At 48.5% G+C, this 11,375-nt stretch overlaps 1 protein-coding gene across 2 annotated transcripts; it reads right to left on the bottom strand.

The window, feature by feature from the left end:
• Positions 1 to 226: 226 nt before the first annotated feature.
• LOC121593076 (troponin C, isoallergen Bla g 6.0101-like) lies at positions 227 to 9,766 on the bottom strand. Of its 2 annotated transcripts, none has more exons than XM_041915128.1 (4): positions 9,623 to 9,766; positions 7,027 to 7,054; positions 968 to 1,363; positions 227 to 892 (listed from the first exon to the last, which is right to left on the bottom strand). In XM_041915128.1, the coding sequence occupies exons 1-4, from the start codon at positions 9,632 to 9,634 to the stop codon at positions 858 to 860; spliced, it is 471 nt and encodes a 156-aa protein (XP_041771062.1). In that variant the 5' UTR covers positions 9,635 to 9,766; the 3' UTR covers positions 227 to 857. The 2 variants fall into 2 exon arrangements, with proteins under 2 accessions (XP_041771062.1, XP_041771063.1); XM_041915129.1 differs by lacking the exon at positions 9,623 to 9,766 and adding an exon at positions 8,833 to 8,921.
• Between the last annotated feature and the right edge of the window lie 1,609 nt (positions 9,767 to 11,375).

Raw genomic sequence — 11,375 nt, 5'->3', positions numbered from 1 at the left:
TTTTTGTAGTCGAAAAAGCATCCAAACTACAATGCTAGGAAATATGTTAAAAATTATGAGGATTTTCTTAAAGAGTTGTAAGTTTTCAAAAACTGTTCTTCGAAATATGTTAAATTATCATCATAAGATGTACTAACATTCCATAAATATTTACATAGGATCTTATTTACCTCAATAATTGTCATCAAATCGAGTTAACCATTTGCTTCATAACCCACACCTATGATTGGTTTTCTGCGGAAACCATTTAGAAGGCTTTCCGCAATAGTTGTTGTTTATTCAGCGCTGTAACTCTGCCCTCGCTTACACTATAAGATCAACATCAACTTTGGTTTGGTAATACATTCCCAAGCTCTCCTCCCAGAAGAACACCAGCAGGGCACAAGCAGCGAAGGAACGCGTACGAAGCTGAAGGGCCAAGCCGATTAGCGCTCGACGGAAACACGAACGGAACGAATTAGAATGTGTAGCACTTTGAACAACCTTTTTTTTTTTAGCAACAATGATAGCTGGAGCGGCTTTTTGTGATGACGTTTGTGGGCCCCTTTTGCCCCGTGAAATGCTGTTCCTTCGCCTTTTTCGTGTCCCCTTCCAATGTTCTTCATTTGTTAAAGCTTTTAGATCGCAAAAAGGCGGAAGACGAAACCCGTGGAAGAGTAGAGCTCAGCTCAGAAAGTGAGAGAGAGAGAGAGAGTGTGTCAGCCACACGTAGAGGAGCGGGCTGGCATTGCCCCCCCATTACTGATGAAGAAGAAACTTAACGAAGATGGAGTTTTTAGTAGAGGAGTTTTTTTAGGCTTTTCTTTGGCTTTGTTTTGATTTGGTGTGTTTGGGTTCCAGGGATGTCCGAATGACACTTAGTCATCACCACCAGTCATGACTTCCATGAATTCTGGAAAATAAACATAAGAAAGATGTGTCGTTAGTGCATGAAATTAAAAGTCTCACCTCCTAAAAAAACACCTACCATCGAAATCGACGGTACCGGAACCGTCAGAATCGATTTCCTCAATCATCATGTCCAGATCCTCGTTGGTCAGGTTGTCGTCCAGCTCCTTGAGGATCTCGCGCAGCACCTGGGTGGTGATGTAGCCGTTACCCTCCTTGTCGTACAGACGGAAGGCTTCCTTCAGCTCCTGCTGCATGGCCTCGGCGTCCTCCTCAACCATGAACCGGGCAGCGAGGGTGACGAACTCCTCGAACTCCAGCTCGCCCGAACCGTCCGCATCGACCTCGTCGATGATCTCCTTCAGCATCTTGTCGTCCAGCTGGTGGCCCAACATGCTCAGGATGGTGCCGACCATCTGGGTGCCGATGCATCCCTTCTTCTCCTGATCGAACGCGTTGAACGCATTGCGGAGCACTGGAAAGGAGGACAAAAAACGATTTTTAACCTTTTGCTGGTAAAATTCAACCTTGCCGAAAGATAAACTCAACGAATCGTCAAAATGCATGCGTGTGCCCTATGCGCGATCACTCGCACAGTGAGTTGCTCATCTCACCTCACTCGGGCGAGCGCTTGTGTGAGCAGCTAAGTCCAATGTCTTCTTCAACGTATCGCGTCTAGCAGCGTGCGTATTTTTAGTGCATCATCAACGGTTTTAATTTACCGCCACCGATCACCGCTGTATAGCCGGTTCCCATCCCGCATCTTGCCCGTTGCAGTTTTAGTGTGGTGCAGTTTGAGTGCGACTGGGCGAGCGGTTTTATGCATGTTTGTTTTCGCTTTCTCGCTCATCCCGCCTGCCGGTGGCTTTCCTTAATCTGCTCTGTTTTTACAGCCAGCCAGCCAGCCCCGGTCGTTTCACAGTTCGTTTCAGGGTACGGCACAGCACGGCGTGTTTATTAATGAATGAACATCGACTAGAGAGACGCAGATGGACAGTGCGCACCTCGCCGTAAAGCTAACAGTCGCGTCATCTTCCCCTCTGCACAACGGTTTGGTGCGGTGCTCTTTAAGCGGGAAATAGTGGCGGAATTGTGAAATTTATTCTCCCATCATCTCCGTCGTTTTATGCCGCGCCACTGTTAGGAGGAAGGGTGCTCCGCCTCGTGCCATGAAAGTCGGGCTGTGTCAGGCCACGGCTGACGGTAGCATAACAACGGAAGCTCAATTTTCGCATACTAAACTTCTTTTATTTTTTGTACGACTGATGTCAGGAAGGTTTTTATTGCAATCTGTTCCGGCCGGGTGCAGGGGATGGGAACACACGTGAATTAAAATGAAATTTTCTATTACGTGCTGTTGTTGTGTTCCGTGTCCTTTCGCTGCGCGTTTTCCTTTATGTTTGTTACGCAGGCCAGGTAGCGTAACGACACCCTGGGGGCACATTATGTGGGGTTTGTGGAAATGTATGCTTGGGAGGCAGTGGCAGATAAGGAAGTTATGCACAAAAAAAAGGAATTTGAAGAGAACTCCTTTTTGAAACGAGCTGATTGAGAGGGATTTGATTGGGAAGTTGAACGTTCTTGGGAGGAAATATTTCCCCAATTTAAAATTAATGGTCATTTTGGGGACATTATATTGAAGATATGTTCAAAAAATCTATCATTAGTCACACATTTTGCGTTGACAATACTTAACGAAACTGCCAAAAAGTATCATCTCTAACACATTCGCAAAACTTGGGTGTGTGAAATATACTGAATTAATTGCAACCTTTCTCCCTTGGTTGCATTTCAATCACTCATTGATGCACCCAGCGACCGTAGAGGCGCGTTTCATTCATTATCATGCAGCAAACCGAACGTGTAGCAGTGCTCCTGTTGGTTGTGCTTAACGATCACGCCACGCTGTTCGTGCGCTGCACACAGGTGCATAGGTCCGCCGCCGGTGCAAGTTCACTGTGACTGGCGTTCCCAAACCGAAGAGGAGCCTCATAAATTCCCAAGCCCACAACCACTTACCCATACACCGAGACAACTTCATTGACATTTGCAACGGTACCTTGCGGTGTGGAGCACGTATCCGAAAGTCGACAGCGCAGTGGGTGCATCTGGGTGCAATTTTCGAGGTGTGTATATGTTTGAGCTTATCAGATTATCGCGCAACTCGCGGATGGGAAGGAAGGAAGCGCACGTTGCTGCGTGATGATTTCATTTTTATTTTGTTGTTTTTTCCCCTCACTTCTGTTGCTGGTGTGTACATTGTTCCGTTTGTCTGCTACTGGAGGAAATTGGGTGTGTGTGTGCCTCTTTTTTCTAGTTGGGTTTTTGGCTGGCTTATTGCACTCGCCCTCTTTGGGAGCCCATAATTCAAGTTCACGGTTATCGCGATTGCTTGCCAACGCCCGACCGTCTGTCACTCGGGGTGATATATTTACACACGCACAAACATGCGCATTCGCAGCCTAGGCGCTCGTTTTGGGGGGTTCTTAGGGTGGTGGAATGGAATTTGAGCTTAACAACAATGGTAGCGAGATTTACAGGGCAACCAATTTTGGGCCTAGAGCACTCGCTGTCCAAGCAAGACGCGTCTCGGAAGCAATAATGCCTAATTGAAACATTTGAGCTTGATTTGATTTAAATAAATCAGCTACACTTATTTATCTAGCTCTATTGTCGTCTCTATCTTACTCATAAATAGATTTTTTATTTCAATTTGCTACCGATGGATGTCTGAAGCCAACTTGCAGCCGTCACTCAACCGTTTAAGCACGCTGTGTTGGCAAATTTTGATGCGAAATAAAAACAAACCCGCCAATGAGCCGCTAATTGATTGGCTGCGACGCTGAAGCATACTCGTTCGCATTAAAACCGACCACCCAACCGCATTGGGGCATGAGCGAGACGCTGCGAAAACGACTCAATCGATCCGCGACCCGTCGCCACGTCATCCGCCTGACTCGTCGATGTAGAATTTTTTCTCTCTGCCCCAACCGCGACCTGGCCGTGATTTATTTGCCCCGCTAAAAGACTCCCAGCTGCTGGGGGTGAGAGCTATTTTCAGCGTGGCAGCCCAACCGTAGCAATAATTACCTCCCCCATTTCTATCCCCATTGCTGCTGCCGAGGAAGATCCCTTGATGGACGGATTGCACGGTGTAGTAGTTTCCTGTCACAGCGTATCAACCTGATGAGTGACCCCGGCCAAGTGGATCGAATGCATCCACTAAAGCCCCTCTTCCCCCCTCCATACTTTTCATCTCTGCTCACCCAAACTCAGCGCAAAACTGAAGTTAACCTAATTAGCAGCGCGTACGCGCTGCCGGCTATAAATACACCGACCGTCTGAAGCGTTCGCAAAGACCCGCCGGGCTCCGTGCGCGATACTCATGCAGAGGATTTTATGACGCAAACCCACAAAACACACACACACACACAGAGAGCAATCGAGCAATTGCTCCAGATCGATACATTTGGCGGATAGGAACGAGATCATAATCTATTAGACGCGGTGGCAATTTCTCTTGCCGGCGTAGCTGCAGTCGTAGAGGAGGTTGAGAAGGTTTTAAGTACGCATTTTGTGATGCAGACCTGCTGTGTATGTACCTGTTTGCGCCTTGCGCACAGTTTATAGCCGATTTTATCGCCGTACCCGACCGCGAGTGGGTGCAAAAATCCATCCCCCAGCTACCCATTTGCGCTCTAATATTTACGGGCCCGCGAATCGATACGGTATGTGGACCAGTTTTTTTTTTTTGTTGCTGGTCGATTTTCGACTCGTCGATTTGATGACTATTGACACTGCCAGCTTGGTTACGCTTCTAGCGTCGATTTGAAGTCGATTCGGTCGGTACTGCAGCGTGTCAAGTGTTGCACCTAAATCGGTTTACTGTTCACACTAGCAGGCAGGCAGGCGAAACGCGGCGAAATAAAACAGCACCCAGAGGAGATGTTATACAGAGCTAAATCGATACCATTAGAATAATAAACAGTCTAGAATTTGTGAGAGTATTTAGTTTCACTCTGGTGGGTCGAAAAATATTAATAAACGATCGCTCAACCCCTTGTAATGCTGACATTGCAACATTTTAAACACAATTTCTAGCTCCCCCAGCAGGGGAAGCAAGTGTTTGGCTCAATAAACGAATCGTTAAACTATGAATAACAGCATCGAATTTATCGATCTTGTGCGCTAGAATTGTAATTATCTTTTGCATACCTGTGTTACTGTAGCAACCTTGGCAGAGTCGTCAAAACGGTGTAACGAGCGTAGCCTGAAGCTATGCCGACACAGAGAAACATACACAGGTTGGGGGGTTAGTAAGCATGTAAAACCGACCTATTAAGTAGATCAGCAAAATGGTTTACCATTACAACCGAATGACATTTCGTATCGTTAAACGGATTATTGCTCGGCAGGGAGGACACGACCGGTTGCCGTTGGCATTGGCTTTCACTGTGCTGCTGCTGGTTCTAGCTGCGTTGGCAAGATTAATTAGAATCTTTTAACGCCTTCTTAACGTTGGCCGGTGTTCAGCGTTTGCCACCTCATGCTCCTGCACTGTCTGCTAGAGCTGATTGATCTCCAATCAACGTCTCCAAAGAATGTCCCAGAACCGGGTGAGTGACAGTGCATCACAGCCGGCAATTAAAATCGCATCTGTCAACACCTCGGCAACAGTTAGAAATGGGGTGTTGAATTCTATCACTTTGCCCCTCCAGACGTCCCCTTTTCTCGCACCGTGGGTGATCTCATTTCTGGTTGGTTTCGCTCCTAAATGCTCCGTCGGTCTGACATCATCCTCGTAGATCGTAGGATCAATTCATCATCATACATTCATCATCCAGCAGGCAGGTGAAAGTGAAAGCCCGTTTTTTGGGGAAGCCAACCCGTTCGTTATCTTGGCTCGACACAAAATTGCCATAATCTCCTGCTGGTACTTGTGAGCCCTTGTACCGCGAGGCCATTTTGTGTTTTCAAGGATCTTTAGCCCCCTGTCCTGCTGCTGTGGGACCGGTTTTAGCGGAGTTTTATAAGCTCAACCACTCCTTCCTAGGCCTTAGATGACGAAACGGTAGCTCGAGATGAAGAGTGTGTGTGTGTTTTTTGTTTTTAGAAATGATTACCAGCTCCTTCTCCCCTCCAAACTCCCTCAAGGCAGCCGCACAAGGTGGGTGTGTTTAGTGCGAGTGAGCTGCGTCTAGTTTTAATTTCACCTTCGCTTCCCACCGCACGGACGATCCATTTAGCCCGGGCTTAGCGACAACGACCGCCAATCGTCCTAGGTCGTGTCGGAGTGCCGCGACAACCCCCTTTGGGAGCTTTGTTTCAACGTGCCGTGAGATTTAAACCGCGTTGTCTACGGTTCGGTGAAAGGATTTCCTTCCGTTCTCACTCCTATCCTCGAGTCCTCCAAACCCCCCCCCCCCCTCAAGGGATGATAATTTTGCACCTGTTCCGCAACCCGGGTTTACATAACTGCTCCGTTCGCACGCACCGCTGGGTGTAACGCACGGCGAAATGGATCAAACAGCGAGCGAAAGGAAACGCACCCTCGATGATAGGATTGTAGGGCGAGTGTGGCGGCACCATTAATGGATGCAAACGACGACAGCCGAACAATCGAAACGGTGATAAACGAAAAACAAAAACCTCGGAAGCCACAACTTTGCCAATTGCCAATTCCCCGACCCCCGGCAATTAAAGTGGTCGAATTCGGCAAAGCGAGCCCAACAAAACGCGAGGCTTTGTGTTGTCTCAGGTCGTGAAAGTGTGGTCTCGTGTGGAATTCGTGCGCCAGCTCAACTTTCGTTTACTGTTGTCGTGTAAGAGGGGGTTATAATTATTGATCAATCATTAGCGAATCATTCACTCAGATTGAAACATTGATGAGGCAAACGGCGGAACAGGTTTATGCGGGTTTACGAATGATTCGTTTTTTTGCAATTTTCATTACATGCTACATCTCAAAAAATCTTTAATTGTGCTGTTAACTCGCTTACACTTGCTCGAAATTGGATAAATGTGGCAAAATTTCGCTCCCAAAAAGGCTCCACTTTTAACGCAATTTCCGAGGCACACGATGCATTTTGCGAATTTCCCGTTTTTCATCCGCCTAAAGTGCCACCTTGAGGTACTTACGTTCCAGCTGAGCTTTGTCCAGATCATCCTGCAAGCGAGATAAGAGAAAGAGAACAAAACAGAAGCCATAAGTGAACAGAAAATATATCGCACACATACGCATATTAAGAGCCCTGATTAAATTTCCTGCGTTCGTGCAGGCAAAGGTGGAACATACAAAACCGCCCCCCCCTGAGCTGGAGAAAACTTTTACCCACTGTACATTGGATTCTAGGCTTAAAGGCTCTTTCGCCCACCCTCTGCAAACACACACACACACACACGATACGAAGGCTCGCCTAGGGCTTATTACATGAAAAATAAAACAAAAGATAAAAGGAAAAACTTGTACGCCCTGCTTGGATATGCAAGACACTCGATCGCGTTTTTTTCCCCCAAATTCCTGGGGCTAACTCGCTCTTGCTCGCGCGCGCGCGCTCTCTCTCTCTCTCTCACTCTCACACACAAAAAACACTCCCTCCTTGAGGGTGGGATGTACACACGAGTATATGGGATTATAAATAGACGGACGTGTTCTGGGCCTTTGATCCGGTACCAGCCGCTCTAGTCTTCGCCGCCAACCACCGTGCCCGCTCGAGCAGTCGCTCCCGATGGCTCATTTGTATTCCACCCATCAGTTGGCAGTTTTCCGTCATTTCTATGCCCGTAGTCTTGCCCCATTTTCCGCAGCGTTCCCCGCGTTTGTTTCCGATCTCCGATTCGTGCCCGAGCGCTGATTGGTTTCGGCTCGTCGATACAAATATGACAGGTCACTCGTAAAGTCATCCCCAACAATTTGACGACGATCCCAATTCCCCATTAAATCGAGCAAATTGATGCTTGCCGCCGGACACGATGCAGCTGGACAGAAAGCTAGGACAGTGCTTTTATGTCTTGGCTTTGGCGTGTTAAGTCGAAACAGCTGCCGAAATAAGAGACCGATGAGCGATGCTTTAAATTCCCTTTTTTCCAAATTCCATTAAACGCTAACTGATGGATGGCACTTCGATCGGTACACGTTTGTTCCACACACACAAAACCAAAAACCCTTTCTGTCCAAATCATGGAACAAACATCCATTCCGGTTTATGCTAAACTCATCACTTCATGAGCTTGAGGCGTGCATGAAACTGCTCCAGTGTGCAGAAACTGCACCGAAACTGGGCCAACTGTTCGGCAGACCATCCCCGAAGCAAAGTGCACGGGAAGCACTTTACCCTCCCCCCAAAATACTTCCTGTTGTTTTGGAGCACTCGATCAAAAGGTCGGTCTGGGCCATTTTTGGGCTGACTGGTGTGAAACTTCTGGTTCTTCTTCCTTCCAAAAAACCCGCCCCCGCCCCTGCCTGCCAAAACGAACCACTGAGCGGCGGAAAAATGATTGAGCGTCACTAGGCAGAAGCCACCACTGCTGGCACAACAGCAACGACAGCAACACGGGCACAAGGGCGGGTCGTAGCACCATGGTCGATTCCGGGACGGTCAGAGATTCTCCCGGGCGTAGTTGTTTCCGTTGTTTTCCTGAAGACTTTTGCTTGTTTGCGCCTGTTCTTCCCAGTACCACTACCAACACCACCAAGACGAGCCTTTCGTCTTAACCTTTCGGTGAACATTACGTGCAACACACGTCGGGGTCCCTGGGTCCCTTGGCTTATGACAATGGACACACAACGAACACACACACACACATACACTTGGTAGGGAAGCCTAGCGAGAAATGTTGCAACAATCTTGGCAGAAAACGGGCGCAAAGTGTTGCTGCCGCGTGTGCACGTTTCGCAACACGCGGGCTAGCGCGCACGAGCGCTCCTCTTCGTGTACTACTAACCATCTCGGTGCAACTTGCACTTGCCGCGTTGTTCACAGAGCGTTCTTCACCGGGCGACTGTGACCGTGGTTCTGTAGCTGGCGGCCGCTTTCTCGGATGCAACTGAAAGGATGCAGTTTGCGCGGGAATTGACCAGCTTGGAAAGGAGCGACTGGCGATTTATTAGCAGCAAAAGGGGGAATTTTGAGGCCGAGGGGAATGGAGGCGAACCTCTCCTGCCCAGCCGACAATGGCAGTGGTGCGAATTGCTTGCAAAAATACCCTTTGCGGTACAGGTACTATAATATTTCTAGCTCCCCCCTTCTGTGTGTGCCGTTTTTGGCCCAGCGGGGCGAGCGTGATGCTTCAACAACTGCAACGCGTTCGTGCCATCTCGCCGTCGTCCCGTGGCAGCCTGACACGGATGAGAGGATTGTTTGAGTGGGGGGGGGGGGGGGCACACAACTCTAGACGCAGCGATTTTGCTTTATTAATATGTACAACTGCACTATATTTTATAGTTGCTTCCGAAAGCGCCGACCCGGGCCGCGGACATTTTTTGGCCCGCTGCCCAACAAGACACGAATGTCGACAAACATCACTAACAGCTCCGAACATCCTTCACGTTTGCCACACAACACACAGACACCGACACACACACGCACACATCCTGGGAGAGGTGCGAATTTTCTCCCAACGAGTGTTTTATGCTTTTTTTTTTGGTCCCAATTTTTCGCGCCACCTCCTCGCGTTGGATAGTTGGCCCCGTTCCAGGAGGAAAGCGGTCGCAGCCCCCAAACGAAATACTTACAACGACCGACATGTTGGAGGCGGTTGGATCGCGTGGTGCGGTGCAGAAAATGCGGGAAAAGTGCTGAACTTGCTTGGTGCGTGTGCCCCCCGGAAGTGGCGCCCGATGCTGCGGATCTCGCTAGAATGAAATGTGACCCCCGGCCGGAGTCGGTGCGAACCTGCTAACCGACCCGTATCGATACTGGTATGGTTGTATCGGGCCTTTCATGCGTATAGGAAAACGAGAGAGAGAGAGAGGGTGAAAGCATCCTGCACTGGAGCGAACGAGAGGCAAGATTTTACAGTACATTTGGTGCGTCGGTGTGGTTTTTATACAGAAAACAGCAAACAAACGTATGGATTTATTTTTATTCCACTCTTCAGCTACACACCGTCGCGTTCGTGATAACTGATCCCACACATTTCCAACAGGAACTTACGCATATGTTTGTGTGTGTGAGTGTGTCTGGGAAAGAATAGAAAACGAAAGAGATCGTACAGTACACAGTACAAGTGGGATGCTTTCTTGGCGCGTGGGCCAACCTTCTTCCCTCATTCATGGGACGCAATAGCAAGCCGAGAGAAGAGGAACTGTTCACACACACGCTGACGCCCGCGCCCGCAACCCGGTGCCGGGCCATTTAATAAACGGCTATGGTTGGTTGTGGTCCGGGTCGGGGTGAGGCCAATGTTTGGGAGCTGCTACAATTTCACTCCCGGCAGCGATTATCTTATTGCCGTGGGATTTACGGCGGCAGAGGGTTTACGGTCTCGCAATCAAGGAAAAGTGATACAATCGGTACGGTAATAGCCAGATTGGTGGTGTTACTGTAGTGTGAGAGCCCTTTTGGACGGCAGTTTTTGGGCTTATTCGCGGCTTAATTACAAATTGTTTGCGATGTGATATCGATTTTTATTGCGAATGACTCCAAACAACCAGACTTGCACAGAAGTCTGAAGAAGAACTTGAATAAAATGTCTCCTCCTCCGGAAAGCGTTTCCCATTAGCCTAACAAGGCGCCCCCTAAGATTTTTATATTGATAACTCCTTTTAAATATTTTTTTGTTTTAAATTAGAAAACATTTTCAAACACTCTCTTAGGGGGATCTGCTTTAACCCGCCTACTAAAAGACGATCGCAACACACCAAACGCTTCAATGTAAGCGGTGAATGAGTAGTCACGAGAACGGAAATTTCCTACTCCCTGCTCGCTAGTGTTGGTGATCTCGCTGCACCCTCCCAGCCAGCCCCAAGATGCTGCGGGATAAAGTCCATTGCGAACGAAATTTTCCTACCGTTTTCCGATCTTTATGAATCGCTTCTACAGCCACTACCTTTCTCGCTCGCTCTCGATCACGCTCTTCGCGCTTCATATTCTAACCCATCACAAACCCAGGCATGCAAAGAATGTACATGTGCTGTGGCGCGTGTGTGTGTATGTGTGTACATCATCTCTTGCCTCGTCCAATTAAACGCGATCTGCATTTTACTGTTCTTTTCCATCCGCGATCTGCTCGCGATCTTAATCGTTTCATTGTCACAGCATGGCCTGAAACCCGTAAACGTAATAATAGAGCTGTTTTCGAATGATGCTGCCACGAATGCCGCCCGCCGTTGCTGGCCCATTTGTTTGGGCGTTTTCCGCGATGAGAAAACGTTAGCATTGTGTTTGTTTGAGGTGTACACGGTCGGCTATTGGAGGAGGAGGAGGAGGAGGAGGAGGAGGAGGGGGGGGGGGCTGTAGTAAAGTGAGGTCACACCGCGCAGCTCG

The sequence above is a fragment of the Anopheles merus genome, chromosome 2L, assembly GCF_017562075.2.
Source record: "Anopheles merus strain MAF chromosome 2L, AmerM5.1, whole genome shotgun sequence".
Classification (NCBI taxonomy): domain Eukaryota; kingdom Metazoa; phylum Arthropoda; class Insecta; order Diptera; family Culicidae; genus Anopheles; species Anopheles merus.
Note: the sequence above shows the minus strand (reverse complement) of the source record. Positions and strands in the feature narration are given on the sequence as shown.